The 14,525-nt window shown below is 36.3% G+C and overlaps 1 protein-coding gene across 1 annotated transcript; it reads left to right on the forward strand.

Moving 5' to 3' along the window:
- The first annotated feature begins 5,293 nt into the window (after nucleotides 1-5,293).
- Nucleotides 5,294-8,356, forward strand: LOC111997415 (plastid-lipid-associated protein, chloroplastic). The gene is made up of 3 exons (XM_024029502.2): nucleotides 5,294-5,910; nucleotides 7,406-7,601; nucleotides 7,885-8,356. Exons 1-3 carry the CDS (start codon nucleotides 5,447-5,449, stop codon nucleotides 8,197-8,199), a joined length of 975 nt encoding a protein of 324 aa, XP_023885270.1. The 5' UTR covers nucleotides 5,294-5,446; the 3' UTR covers nucleotides 8,200-8,356.
- The last annotated feature ends 6,169 nt before the right edge of the window (nucleotides 8,357-14,525 follow it).

A 14,525-nucleotide genomic window follows, 5' to 3' on the forward strand; every position in this document is an offset into this window, starting at 1 on the left:
TGTCCATGGTTTTTGTTGACACGTTCCAAACTATGGCCGCAATGTTTGGTCAGTGTGTTATCACTTGGAAGAATGAGCCATCAGATCTCTTTCTAAAGGTATATTTTCAAGACTAATGTCCACCTAATCTCTTTCCAAAGATATATTCTCATAAGCAAAGCAATTAGGTGCATGAAAATTCTGCTACTGCTAGTGGATATGACGAGTTCCACAGTTTGTTACAATCGAAGGTGACGGCTGTTCAAGAGGGTATGGGTGCTTGATTTCTAGCAAAGAGAGGAATGGATTGGGAGAGTTTTGTTTCTTGAGTTCAATCGAAGTGAAAGAGAATGAGCTGTTAGATTTCCTCAGTCCCTGTAAAATTTTAGCACCGTTTAGTATCTCTGGCTAAGTGCCACATGTCTTAACATATATATATATATATATATAGTTTCATTGTATTTTGATCATTCATTCATTGATTATGCTGCTGGGATTTGAATGGCAAAATTGATAACAGCTTGTGTACGTTCTAATTAATGATTGTACTTGGGTTGGGACATGGGCAAGAAAAAAAAAACAAAAAACTTTGACACCGAAATGAGCGGAGACTAGGCCGTCGGCAAATTACATTTTAAAGTCTAAGGCCCATAATAATCTTTCGGCCAGAAAGAAGAACAAAAACGAAGCCCATAACAGTCATGGGCTAACACCCAATGCAGCTCCACTTTTATGTCTTTTGGGCGAGTAATTCTAGTAACCCATCTTTTATTGGTTAGGAAATCATATCCTTTCCCTTTTTTAAATGAAATAGCCCACAAGATTATTTTTGGGCTCTAGGAATTTTGCTATGTAAATTAGAAAATGACAAAATTTAAGTACAATATCTTCAATTTCTCTTTTAATATTAAGACATGTCTACTGCACATTTTGGTGTGATGGTCACTTTATAAGTATAAATACTTGTAAGGTGTGAAGGGTAAAAGTCGGGGTTCAAGTCTTTAGGAGGAAATTTTATATATATATATATATATACACTTAAATTAGGTTGAAATAGAATTTCTATATTGTATATATATATATATATATATATGGCGTAAATGCACTTTTAGTCCTTACATTTTGATTTTTTTCTATTTTGGTCCATACATTTTCATTTTACCATTTTAGTCCCTAAACCAATTAACGTGTGACATTTAAGTCCTTACCATCGTACCATCGCCCAACTAACAAAAAAAGCTGACATAGCTGACGACACATTAAAATAATAATTAAAAAATCTATTTTGGCATTAAAAAATGCCACATCAGCATCTAAATTAAAAAAAATTAATTTATTAATTTTAATTAAATTAAAAACAAAAAATTACATGAATTGAGATCTAAGAACATAAGAACTTGTTCTTCAATGTTCTTCTTAAATCAAGAAATAAACCTAGCAACGACATCAAACCCAGAATCAAAGAGCAAACCTAGATTGAATATCAAAGATATCAAACCCAGCAACGACATCAAACCCAAAATCAAAGAGCAAACCCAACAACGACATTTTCCTTTATTTGAAATCCAAATAAAAAACAAAAATTTTTTTACTTTTTTTAGTCTTATCACCCAAATAAATAAATAAAAAATATTCACATCAACGAATATGACCAAATACATTTTTGGTCATTGCTCATCCACTAGATTCAACTTACTAAAGCCGTCTCTCATCTAAAATGAAGCTCTTTTTCATCTAAAGCTCTCTCTCTCTCTCAGATCAAAATCTCTATCTCTATCTCTCTTTTAGCTTTCTCTTTGGATCTGGGTTTAGAGAAAGAGATGGTGGGTGCTGGGTTCGACTAGGTTTGTTTGGGTCTGGACTTTCTCTTCGGCTTTGATCGGTGATCATTGGTGGGTTTGACTGGGTTTGATCAGCTTTGGGTTTAGAGAAAGAGGTGTTGGTGGGTGCTAGGTTTGACTAGGTTCGTTGGTTGGGATTGCAGGGTTTGTTGTTGTTATTGGTCTGATCGGTGATTGTTTCTAAACATTTGGGGTTTGCTGGAGATTTGGTTTGGCATTTGCTGGGAATTTCGCATTTTGAAATTTCTTTTTGTTTTTTAAGTAATTAACTTGTTGTGGTGTTCGAAACTTCTTTGATTATGGTTTGGTTTGAGAGTGGATGAGTTGGGTGCTTTGTTGAGTTTCTATTCTTTGGATGGTTTGGTTTGGGTGTGGTTTCGTGTGAGTTTTCCTATGTTTGCTCTTGTTCATGCTCTTTAATTTGGTGATGTTCATGTTTTTTTTCCTGTAGGTTTGATGTTCATGTTCTTTGATTCTGGGTTTGTTCTTTGATTCTAGGTTTGCTCTTTGATTCTGGGTTTGATGTCGTTGCTGGGTTTATTTCTTAATTCAAGAAGAACAATTTCTTATGTTCTTAGATCTCAATTCATGTAATTTTTTGTTTTTAATTTTTTTTATATAATTAAAATTAATAAATTAATTTTTTTAATTTAGATGCTGATGTGGCATTTTTTAATGTCAAAATAGATTTTTTAATTATTATTTGAATGTCCCATCAACCACGCTTTTTCTATTAGTTGGGTGACGGTAAGGACGTAAATGTCATGCGTTAATTGGTTTAGAAATTAAAAGTGGTAAAATGAAAATGTAGAAAAAAAAAAAAAAAAAAAAAAACCCAAAATGTAATGGCTAAAAGTACATTTACGCCTATATATATATATATATATATATATGTTAAGACATGTGGCACTTAGCCAGAGATACTAAACGGTGCTAAAATTTTACAGGGACTGAGGAAATCTAACAGCTCATTCTCTTTCACTTCGATTGAACTCAAGAAACAAAACTCTCCCAATCCATTCCTCTCTTTGCTAGAAATCAAGCACCCATACCCTCTTGAACAGCCGTCACCTTCGATTGTAACAAACTGTGGAACTCGTCATATCCACTAGCAGTAGCAGAATTTTCATGCACCTAATTGCTTTGCTTATGAGAATATATCTTTGGAAAGAGATTAGGTGGACATTAGTCTTGAAAATATACCTTTAGAAAGAGATCTGATGGCTCATTCTTCCAAGTGATAACACACTGACCAAACATTGCGGCCATAGTTTGGAACGTGTCAACAAAAACCATGGACAGCAAATCTTGACACCCTTTCTCCAACTGGTTGAAGTTGCAGGAAAAAAAATCGACAAAGACCCTAAGTTGGATAAATTACTGAAGTGAGTTTGCATAACCTCCATTTACAAGCGTGAATTTATCTAGTACAACGCTAAATCAGTAATTCTTGACTAATTCTCTCATCTAACCTAAAAAAATTGAATCTAAAACTCTAATTAATCTTCAAACCCAGAACCTGTGTATTTGCATAACCACCCAAAACTTATGTATAATGGAGAAAATCCATTGTTATGGATCAAAGGGGCTAGATTCGAGTATGGGAAACTGCCGATATGTTGTCTCCCACCTTCCAATGTACAAAGCCTTGGAGTTCCGCCTCTCATTATCAAAGCAAGTCTATCAAAATTGTTTGATTTCTCTTCAAAATGGTATGAATGCTAGATTTCTAGCAGAGATAGAAGAGGTGGGNGTCCATCTCCTTCCTCATTTCCCTTAGGAAATTTGAGTTTTGCTCTTCTGGAGTGCTAGTTCGTCTCCTGTGACTATCTTCGTCCTTGTCTCTGTTGGTTTCTAGGCGGTTATCTCCCTGTTGCAGCTGTTGCTTCATCTCCTGATTTTGCTTGGTGAGTTCTTCCACCGTGGCTGCAAGTGCCTGAATTTGTAGAGCCAATGCAGTAGGATCCGGGTTAAAGCTGGACTCCATCTCTTTAAAATAGAACAGTGTCCTTGAACTGGATGCTGAAGAATGTGAGTTCCCACAGACGGCGCCAAACTGATGATGCTATGATCGTCAGTAGAGATGGTCGTCTAAACTGGGATCGTCCACAATCGCTCCAGAACCTGGAATACGTCAAACTGCAAAGAATGTGGTCACCGGTGTAGCGCCAGCCACGGAGTCTCCGATGCCAAAGTTAGAAAGGCTTGGAAACAAAGGAAAATGATATAGCTTTAGTAAGTGAAATTTCTAGTAAATGTTTTTCGTATCTTTCTGGAATCTTGTTTATGAATATATATATATATATATAGGTGATTTCCTTTCTTTTCTAGTTGTTGGTTCTATAATAACGATGGTGTTATTACAGAATCTGTAACGCTTGTGCCGGGTGTTAAGTTGACAGATACACCTTCAACGGTATTGACATTCATTGCTATTTTTGTAACGGCTTGTCTTGATTGAAGGACGATGACCAGGTCATTGTCAGGCAATCCCCTTAGACTGTGTCGACATTGGGGCCCTGCTTATAGATCGTCCTTCTCATGTGGACGATTATATTTTTGGGACTATCACTATGTGTATTACATAGACCTTGTTGGGGCTATCGCTTGAATTACTTCTCTTGTTGGGGCTATAATTCTGTGTGGTGGTTTTTTTTTTTTTCACTCCTATGTAAGTATGTAACTCTTTTTGGTTTTTTCACTCCTATGTAAACTCTTTTTGGTTTATTGGAAACTTAAAAATAAAAGTTTGTTCCTAGAGGCACAACCTCGTGACCCAAACAATATAAAATACACAAATCAAATCAGTAAACATAGTGCTTAGCGCAAAGATCATTTCAAAATTTTTTTAAAAAATTAATTAAAAGATGAAATTACGAACGCATTGCGTTCATGCTTCATGCTCGAGCTCATGGTAAGCAGGACACAGATAATTTGTGCAAATTCTGTTGACCCATCGCGCATTCTCCACCAAACAAATCACGTTCATGCCAAATTCACATTACAAAGCAGACCCTTTCTTGTCCCACACTACACATGACCTTTCATTTATAGTCGGCTTATTTTCCTCCAACGCCTTCACATCCACGTGTCGAACACATGGACAACCTCTGTGTCCCCGAGTGATTTGAGCACGCACGTTTTCTTGTGGTACGTTTCTTCTGGCAACATTGTTTTCAAAGTTACAAAGCAGACCCTTTCTTGTCCCACACTACACATGACCTTTCATTTATAGTCGGCTTATTTTCCTCCAACGCCTTCACATCCACGTGTCGAACACATGGACAACCTCTGTGTCCCCGAGTGATTTGAGCACGCACGTTTTCTTGTGGTACGTTTCTTCTGGCAACATTGTTTTCAAAGTTAACATTGACCTCATCATCAAAGCGAACGATAACCATTATTTAGGGGATAAAATAGTCATTTCGTTCATCAATTGCCTCGTAAAACTGAGCCCTTTAAATTTAATACACGTACTAGGTAGTCTGCACTGTTGCTCAGTACAGCTCTGTAATTGTAAATAGGTGTTGTATATTTTAACTCTACTCTCTGTTCTTTAACTCTCAGTTTACGCGCCTCTCTGTTCTCTCTGAAGCAAAGAAAAAACTCAAATCAACACTGAAAAAATGGCCTTTGTGTCACAGTTAAGTCAATTCACTCTCTCAGCGGTCACTCCAAAAACCCAATTCACTCCCAGAGCTTCAGTTTTTGCGCCAAATTCTGTTAAAATCGGAGCGAAACGGGTCGAGAAAACCCGGATTTGGACCGGGGAATTGGTCCGGGAGAGGCCGAGTTTCCGGGTCAGAGTGGGAAGCGAAGAGGAGTTGGGTCCTGAGAAGGAGGAGGGGCCGTCGGTGGCGGTAGCGGAGGTAGAGGAGAAGGAGGAGGAGGTGAAGACGGTGGAGCCAAGCGAGATCGATAGGCTGAAGAAGGCTTTGGTGACCTCGTTTTACGGGACTAACCGAGGGCTAAGAGCGACGAGCGAGACAAGAGCCGAGATTATCGAGCTTATCACCCAGCTGGAAGCCAAGAATCCCACACCTGCACCTACCGAAGCCTTGACTCTTCTCAATGGAAAATGGATTCTCGCGTAAGTGTTTTTTTTTTTCAAGTTCGAACTCAGGATTACCTGCTCTAATAGTCTCATATACGAGCATGTGCATCAAAAGCTTAAAAGTGACAGGAAAGGATTTAACTTGCTTGCTTGGTTCAGTTGGTCTTTTATACTTTGAAAATGGAAATTTCATAAAATTTTAGGACTTCTAGACCAGATAGTAAAAAAAGGGGATATATGAATATTGTTTGGAAACTAAGAAATTTTTTTTTTTTGGGTGGAATGGTGTATTAGACAATTAGTATATGAGTTCTTCTACGATGATCATAATCTCACAACAATTTCTCCAAAAAAAAAAAAAAAACATATAACTCAAAACGAGGTTGTTCTGAAAATGTTTTGAGATTTTTGTTGTGCCTATAAACTTCCTCTATATTATAGTAAGGGTCCGGATAATGTATACTCTTAGAGTAAGAATATATTAGGGCATATATTAATTTTTGCTTAGTAAGATTCTTGTAGATTAAGAATATTTTTGTAGAAAGCATTCCAGTAGGTGTTAATGATTCAATCGGAAATATGAGATTGTATTTGTGTTTTGCAGTTTGATATTTTACACCTAGTTAAAAGGCACTCCCAATCAAATAATGATTAAATTATTAAATTCATAATTTATCAAAAATAGCTTAAGTTTTGAGGGTAATCAGTAATTTAGTGAAAACAAAGATATAAACAATGAGATTTGAAAGAAATATGTTCAAATGACAGAGTTGAGACAAGAGCCGCATGTTCTACTTCAATAAAACTAGCGGCTCACTATAGGCAAAATTTATGAAGTTTTGACAAGACATCCATTTGAACTACAATTGTTTAAGGTAGAAAAGGATTAGAAAAAAAACGACAAGACATCCGTTTGTACTACAATTTTTTAATGTAGAATAGACTTCTTATATGTACTTGTTAGTGTTAGAAGACAGACAGGAATCCAACGCTAGGCTGTTTGTGACTTGTGATAATCAAGTTCCTTTGTTTGTGTACAAAGGAACTTGATTATCAGACATCCACCATAGCTAAAATCCACAGGACTTGGTTTGTGTACAAACTTTGTAGCCAGGATCAAAATGATCAACCCAAGAATGGTGCATCTTTATGCTCATATAGTCCTTGTTATCTGAGGCATGCATACTTGCATGGTGGTCTCTAGATCTGATAATGTTTTTACACATGGCATTCCCCTATGCCTGTTTTATTTTTACATTATAGGTCTGGCACAGATAATTAATTTAAAGCAACCTAAAAAATTCAATTTGGTATGACATTGTTGCTTAATTCGTTTGCTATTTTTGTTTGCTATTTGCTGAGAAATGGGTTGTAGTTATCCTTGGAAGTTGATGTATAGCATGATTAAAATCGGAAATATATCATGAAACAACAAGATTTGTTTTTTTCTCATAAGAGTTCTCATGTTTTTTCTTCTAGTACTCATGAGAATAGTCATGTACATGGTGAATTTGAATTTTGTGTGGAGCAGGTACACATCTTTTGCAGGTTTATTCCCATTGTTGTCTAGGGGTACACTGCCCTTAGTGACGGTAGAAGAAATATCACAGATAATTGACTCAGAAAATTTTACGGTCCAGAATATTGTCCAGTTTGCCGGGCCGTTGGCTACAACTTCAATTAGTACCAGTGCCAAGTTTGAAGTCCGAAGTCCAAAGCGTGTGCAGGTTTTATTTTCGTTTCTTTTAATGTTATCCTTTCTAATCAATCACTAATTATGCCTACAAGTCCAGCAATCTAAATCTGTAGATTATTTCTTGCATATATGGTTCAAATCTCTGTTAAGGACCACACATTAAAGGGTGCAAAACGAAATTATATTGCAAGTACCTTCTGCATTCAGAGATTCTCTTTGGCCATCTTGTTCTATCACACCTTAGAGAACTTTGAAGCTTTGGATTTAGCTCTAAATTATCCCTTTCCTTTTTTTTTTTTCCTCCCTCTATTCAGATCAAATTTGAAGAAGGTATCATTGGGACTCCCCAATTAACTGACTCCATAGTGATACCCGAAAATGTGGAATTTCTGGGGCAAAAGATTGACTTTACACCCTTCAAGGGCATAATCAACTCTGTTCAAGACACAGCTTCATCTGTTGCAAAGACCATTTCCCGCCAACCACCATTGAAGTTCTCTTTCTCGAACAGCAATGCTGAATCATGGTTGCTTACCACATACCTTGATGAAGAACTTCGAATTTCAAGGGGAGATGGTGGCAGTGTGTTTGTTCTCATCAAGGAAGGCAGCTCCCTCTTGACAGCCTGAGCAAACTCAAATATTCTTTTGTAATTTCTTACTAGGATACTGCCTCAACGAAGACATTTTATGTAATAAATCTATGGTGATGAATGTAGACTGGATCTCTGATATGGTATTTGTAAAGATATGAAAGAGTATATCTATAACTTAAATTGGCTTTCAATCTTAGGTCATTCTAACGGCATGCGCACTCTCTGTTAACGTATGATTTTTCCTAGCCTTAGAGCATTGCTTTGCATTTGATGGGAGTCAATTACGAATCTGCTATTTTTTAATTCTATGATTTTGTGAAAACTATTATTTTATTGACATTGGGACTAGGGGTTTACAAAAACTAACTGCCACACCTAAACTGACTGCGGTCATTGCACTACCAACCACGGTGGAGGTGCAAAAACTAGGTGCGGTGTGGTTTTGTTTTTAGAAAACCACACTGCATTGGCACACCTAATAATATGATATAATTTTTATTTTATTTTAAATTTTTTATATTTAAATATACTTTTCAGAAATTAAAAATTACTAAGGCTGTGTTTGGTTGTCGTAAAATATTTTTCGAAAAATAGATATTTTTCGGAAATTGTATTTTCGGGAAAGGAAAATATTTTCTGAGTGTTTGGCTGCATTATGAAAAATTTTCTAGAAAATATTTTCATATGTTTGGTTACATACTGAAAATGCTATTTTCCTACACTTTCTCACATTTTCTTACCCATTTTCTCAGTTCCCAAACAAATTTTATAATAGAAATTTCAACGTATAAACTTCAAAAAACAAAAATCACAACAACTTCGATCAAATCCACATTCGGTCAAACTGAGAGAGCGAGGACGAGCGAGTGATCAAAAATGGATGGAAAGGGAGAGATCGGTCATGGGCGATGAGATCGGTCATGGGAAACGACGAGATCGAGCGGCGGCGAGATCGAGCGGCGCGGTGTGATCGGCGCGGTGCTGCGATCGACGAGACCAGTGCGATTTGGTGCGTGCGATCGTCGGACTGGAGCTCGGGGTTCGCAGGCGACGTCGAAGAGCGATCGGTTTGGGTGGATCGGTCTTCGGTGGGGTGCGATCGATCTGGGTGCGATCGGTCTCTCTCACCGTCACATGGAGGGGACGACGACGGCGGTCTGAGTGGCGTCTGAGTCCTTTCTCTCTCTCTTTCTCCCTGTTGCGCGTCTGGTCTTTCTTTCTCTCTCTCTTTCTCTCTTTTCCGGAAGTGAATTGAAGGTAAAATAGAAACGGAATTGGTTTTCCGTAATCAGAAGGCTTATTTTCGGTCAACGGAAATGATTTTCTGTTTGACCCAATTTTCCTCGCGCACCCAAACGGCCTATTTTACGGAAAATGATTTCCGGAAACCATTTGAAGCCAAAACAAACACAGCCTTAAAGACATCCTAACTAAAACACATGCCCCATCATCTAATAATGTGTGGATTAATCTTGCAAGGGTTTGATTATTGTGCACATTTTGTCTTGAATTCTTTGCTTTTGTACAAAGTTCTTTGGTCCTACCATACAGCGAATGCCACTTGCTATGGTGATCTAAATTATGAATTTAAATATAATAGGACTAATTGGTTTGTTTCACATACAATACATGTGAGCTTAATTCAATCCTCTAGGCAAATACAATGGGTATACTTGATGGGAAATGTTGCCTGTTTTTTAGACAAATATAAATTAGTCGTTTAATCATTATTCCAACACTTCAAATGGGGAATTCAAATAATTTAACTATTGATTTAGCAAAAAATAAAATAAAAATAACTATTGTTCTGCTTCTAAAATCTCCTATTGATACTTAACATGAGAGACATGCTCTAATTTTATTGATAAATTATCACTAAATCCAGAAATTGAAGCTATTTAAAAAATGATGAATTTAATCATGAGAGACATGCTCTAATCCTATTGGTACTTGTTTAACCCACTTAAGAGTAGTTAGTAAGTTGGTGCATTTTGGTGAGAAGTGTAAGATTTACATGCATGTTATATATGTGATCGAACAATAAAAAAAATGTTTCGAATCCATTTTTCTCATTTTTGAGATAAGAAGGGCTTGACTTGCGTCCAATACACTAAAACACTGAATATGACATGGACACGACATGTGTCTAAATATAATCATGTGTTGCTCTTATTTTGTGTTGAACATGATACAAATACGTTATGTGTCCAAAGATGATCAAGTGTCGTTCTCGTGTGTTATTTAGTGCACTAAACTGGAACTTTGTCCATCTAATATAGGCAAATTTGCATTGAGGTTTTGACTTTGCATTTCAAGCCTTGACAGGCCTAAGTTACTATTCAACCATAAAGATTGGATATTAGCCCAAATGGCTAGAAAGCTGTTTCACTAACAAGTAGGTAGTTTGGTATCCAAATCCAAAACCTGATTGAGGCCTTGCCATCTGCCAATTTTCAGAATTTGCAAATCAAGATCCTTGTAGCCAGCTCTGTAGACTAGACTCTTCCTACAGAATTATATCATTGAACAAAGAAATAAAAAGTGAATTAGTCACAAGTTGCACCAAATGAGCCCAACCTGTACCATCATAGGCTTATGAAGCTTAGCGAGTTCTTTGGCCCTGGTGCTTGGAGCTCTCTGAAATTTATAAATGTCTCCAAAACTGTCCATTCAAAACTTAGGCCCAATCAAACTATCCATAGAAAGAATAAGGAGACATAATCTCTATTTGCTTTTTGAAATTTAAAGATCAGTTAAATATCAGTTTTATCTCTTTAGTATTTATTATCTCTTATTTAAAAGGATATAGCATTTACGTCAAGTATATCTTTAAGGCCAATTATCAGTTTACATAAATAGTGGAATGTAAAGTAAACATTGTAGGCAAAATAATTTTTTTAAAGTGGCAAAGCAAATAAATATTTGCCACTTTTGGAGAAAGTGTACAATCCTTTAATTAGGGGTGGTGATCTAGTGATTATTGGGCTTATTCACAGTTGGCTTAGGGTGGAGGTAAAACCCACTCTGTACGTTTTTAGATCCCTTAAACACAAACAGGTTAACCTAGTTATTTAGTCAAGTGATTAACTTAGGTAAATTATTCAGATCTAGGTTAACACAGATAAATAATATCATTGAAACAGTGTGGAAAATAAACAACACAACAATATGATAACTCAGGAAAACCAAACCAGTAAAAAACCTAGGGAGGATTTAACTTATCTATCCTCAAGGTAAAACAGATCCACTATGAAAGAATTGAAATTTACTCAATAGCAACTTAGACTACTAACATCCTATTGCTACCTCGAGTAAAAAACTTACTACCACGACCACATGACAACTCCGAATCCACGGACTACTTCTTTCTTAGATTCACAACAACCACAAGTACTCCCACTTGTGTTTTTCTTTAAGCTCTTTATGTAGCAACTGAGATAATCACCAAGCACTTGACATCAATCTTGAGATTAGAAACCCTAAGTATGTATGAAGGCAAATACCTCTAGATCTCACAAAAGATTCATACACATAGCAAAAACAACAACTATAAAACGTGGATAGGGTTTTTCCTTTTATACTTAAGGTAAAACATAAAATACCTACACGTCATATAGGCTTAGGTTGAGTTGGAAAATTCTGCAGAAAAACAATTTGCACGAGTTTTGATCGATTGAGTCTAATTTTCGATTGATCGAGCCTTGCAAATTTACATAATAAATCTTGTAGTACACTCAATTCCAACTTTACACATAAACACACTTTGAGCAGCCTAATTCTAGACTCTAAGTTTTGATTATGATTTGTCAACATTAAACATTGAAGTTCTAATATATTTAGATCATAAATCCTTTGAACCTAACAAACTCTTCATTTGACAATCCGTGACAAAACACATAATAATAAAAAAAATGCTCAAAGTTACAAAAACAGCCCATTACAATAAAAATTGCCTAACAAAAAATAATTCACCCCAACTACTATCTATCAATTGCAAGTGTAGACAGCAGCACGACTGAATCAACCTGTATATTCCTATAATACTTAACTAACACATAAACGCATATGTGGAAAATACAACAAAATAAATTCTTGATTTCACATAACATAAAATAAAAGACATATATCATAAATAACCTCATAAATATAAATCAATAATCAATGTAGCACAATGTGAAACAAGAAACAAAAATAAAAACTAGATGTCTCCCCCGATCATATACAACTCATCAAAAATAAAGACATCAAAATAAATACATCATGAGCCAAAAAATAAGTACAAAGTAAAGCACCTAGATACAATCTAAAGCTCCAAAACAACAAAAATCTCCCCCTATCTCCATCCATATGTACTCCCCCTTTTTGTAACGAATTGCCAAAGGGTAATCAAGACTCATCATTAAAAGGAGGTCGGAGAGGTGATCGTCTAAAACTCGCCAACTCTACACGCAAAGCCTGTAGCTACGTGAGAACATCCAACAAAAGCTAACCATGAGCCGCTTAAACGGTCATGACAGTGTCCAACATTATACGACGAATGCTAGAATCATTCGAAGTAGAAGGAGGAGGAGCAGCAGCAGCAATCAAATCTACAAACGCATCAGCAGCCGGATCACCTAAAGAAGGAAGAGGAGGAGGAGGTGCAACACCCGAAGAAGACTTAACTCTAGGGCGTTTAGAGCTAGCTTGCATCTGAGCAACCTTTTGCCTAAGGAAGGTGGCACCTATAGGAGCTATGATATGTACGAGCTCAGAAGCAAGAAACTCATCTAAACCTAAATGCAACAAATCCGATGAATAAAAACCGAAATGAAAAGAGCATGAGCAGAAAAACTACTCTTATGAACCTCAACCAAAGAACGAATGAAAAGATAAGGAAAACTCATAGGAGCATCTGTGACAAAAGCATACAAAAATGCACATCTCTCGATAGGAATAGTGTGCAAAAGAGAGATGAGTCAGATAGAATGGTAAAAAATCCGAAAAAATAGATAATGAATCTTGATTAACTCATGAGAGGTGATCCGAGAATCAGAACCCCACTAGATAGAAGATCCAGTAAGATATGACATAATGTCATCAAGTGGAGGGGACTCATCATAAGGATAAACGGGATGCTGGACCTTAGGCACCCCAAGAGCAAAGGCCACTATCATAGAAGAAATGACATACTCTTCACCCTGTATTCAACTTCTCACAAACTGAGTGTTGAAATCATTGGAGTGGACAGAGAGGTTCGAGTAGAACTCTCTGATCAAGGTAGCCGGAGGAGGATGGTCTACATCTAGCAAAGGCAACCAGCCCCTACGCTCAAAGTTTTTCCTAATCTCTGTGTCAAGCTCATCTAAAACTACCTTTCTTTCAGCCCACACATTCCTAAGAATATTTAGCTTCTCATAAGTTTCCTGGTTTTTCTCACTCAAAAACCTCTCACTATCAAAATAAGGAGCAGAGGAAGTGAATGATGTCCCATGGGCTCTATTCTTCCTAACCATGAAGCTAAAGATTAGAAAGGATAGACAAGAAAGAGACAAAAGACAAAAAAAAAAAACAAGAAAAAAACCCAAAGGAACTACAAGGATTTCTCTATTGAGAATGAGTAGCTCTCTCTAACAAGGTAGGTGTATCATAAAACCTCTCTAGGATTTTCTTTTGAATAGCCTCCTTACAATTTTGTGGGTAATAAGGATATATATAGTATTGGTGAAGGGTATAAGAGTCACACTTAAAATCTCAACTGTCAGTGCATTTCGCAGGTCATCTTGCGAGTTGGCCAAGTCGCGAGATGACTCGCAAAACACATTGACTCTTCAACTTCTAGCAATGTGCTCCTCATGTGACTTTCATGGGTTGCACCACTCGTGAGCCAAATCGCGAGATCAACTTCTTGAGCAATCTTCACCAACTTAATACTAAACTCATTACAAATAAATCCAAAAAATATAAGGAAATAAATTAATACAATTACAACACTTTTTTTTTTTATGGAATAAAGCCAACATAAATATTATGTGAAAAGCCATAACTTAACAAAAACAAATACAAAATGTTCAAGATTAGCCTAGGGATTAGCAACAAACTCTTCCTAATTTTTTCATAAGAAAATTTCTCACTTTTTTTTTGTTTGTTTAGTTGTTTGTTTTAGTATCTAGTTGACACTGCTATTTTTTTTTTTTTTTAATTAGTTGGTACTACTATTTGAAAGTAGGGTTGTAAACATGCAAACTAAGCTTTGTCAAGTAATGAATGTTCAAGTTCAACAGCTTCAACTTGACAACAAATATAAAAATATTGAAACTTGGCTTAAGCTTGAACAAGCCTACAAACAATGTTTGAGCTTAAGTAGTCAAAAATCCAAAA

The sequence above is a fragment of the Quercus suber genome, unplaced genomic scaffold (assembly GCF_002906115.3).
Source record: "Quercus suber isolate HL8 unplaced genomic scaffold, Cork oak 2.0 scaffold_122, whole genome shotgun sequence".
NCBI classification, from domain to species: domain Eukaryota; kingdom Viridiplantae; phylum Streptophyta; class Magnoliopsida; order Fagales; family Fagaceae; genus Quercus; species Quercus suber.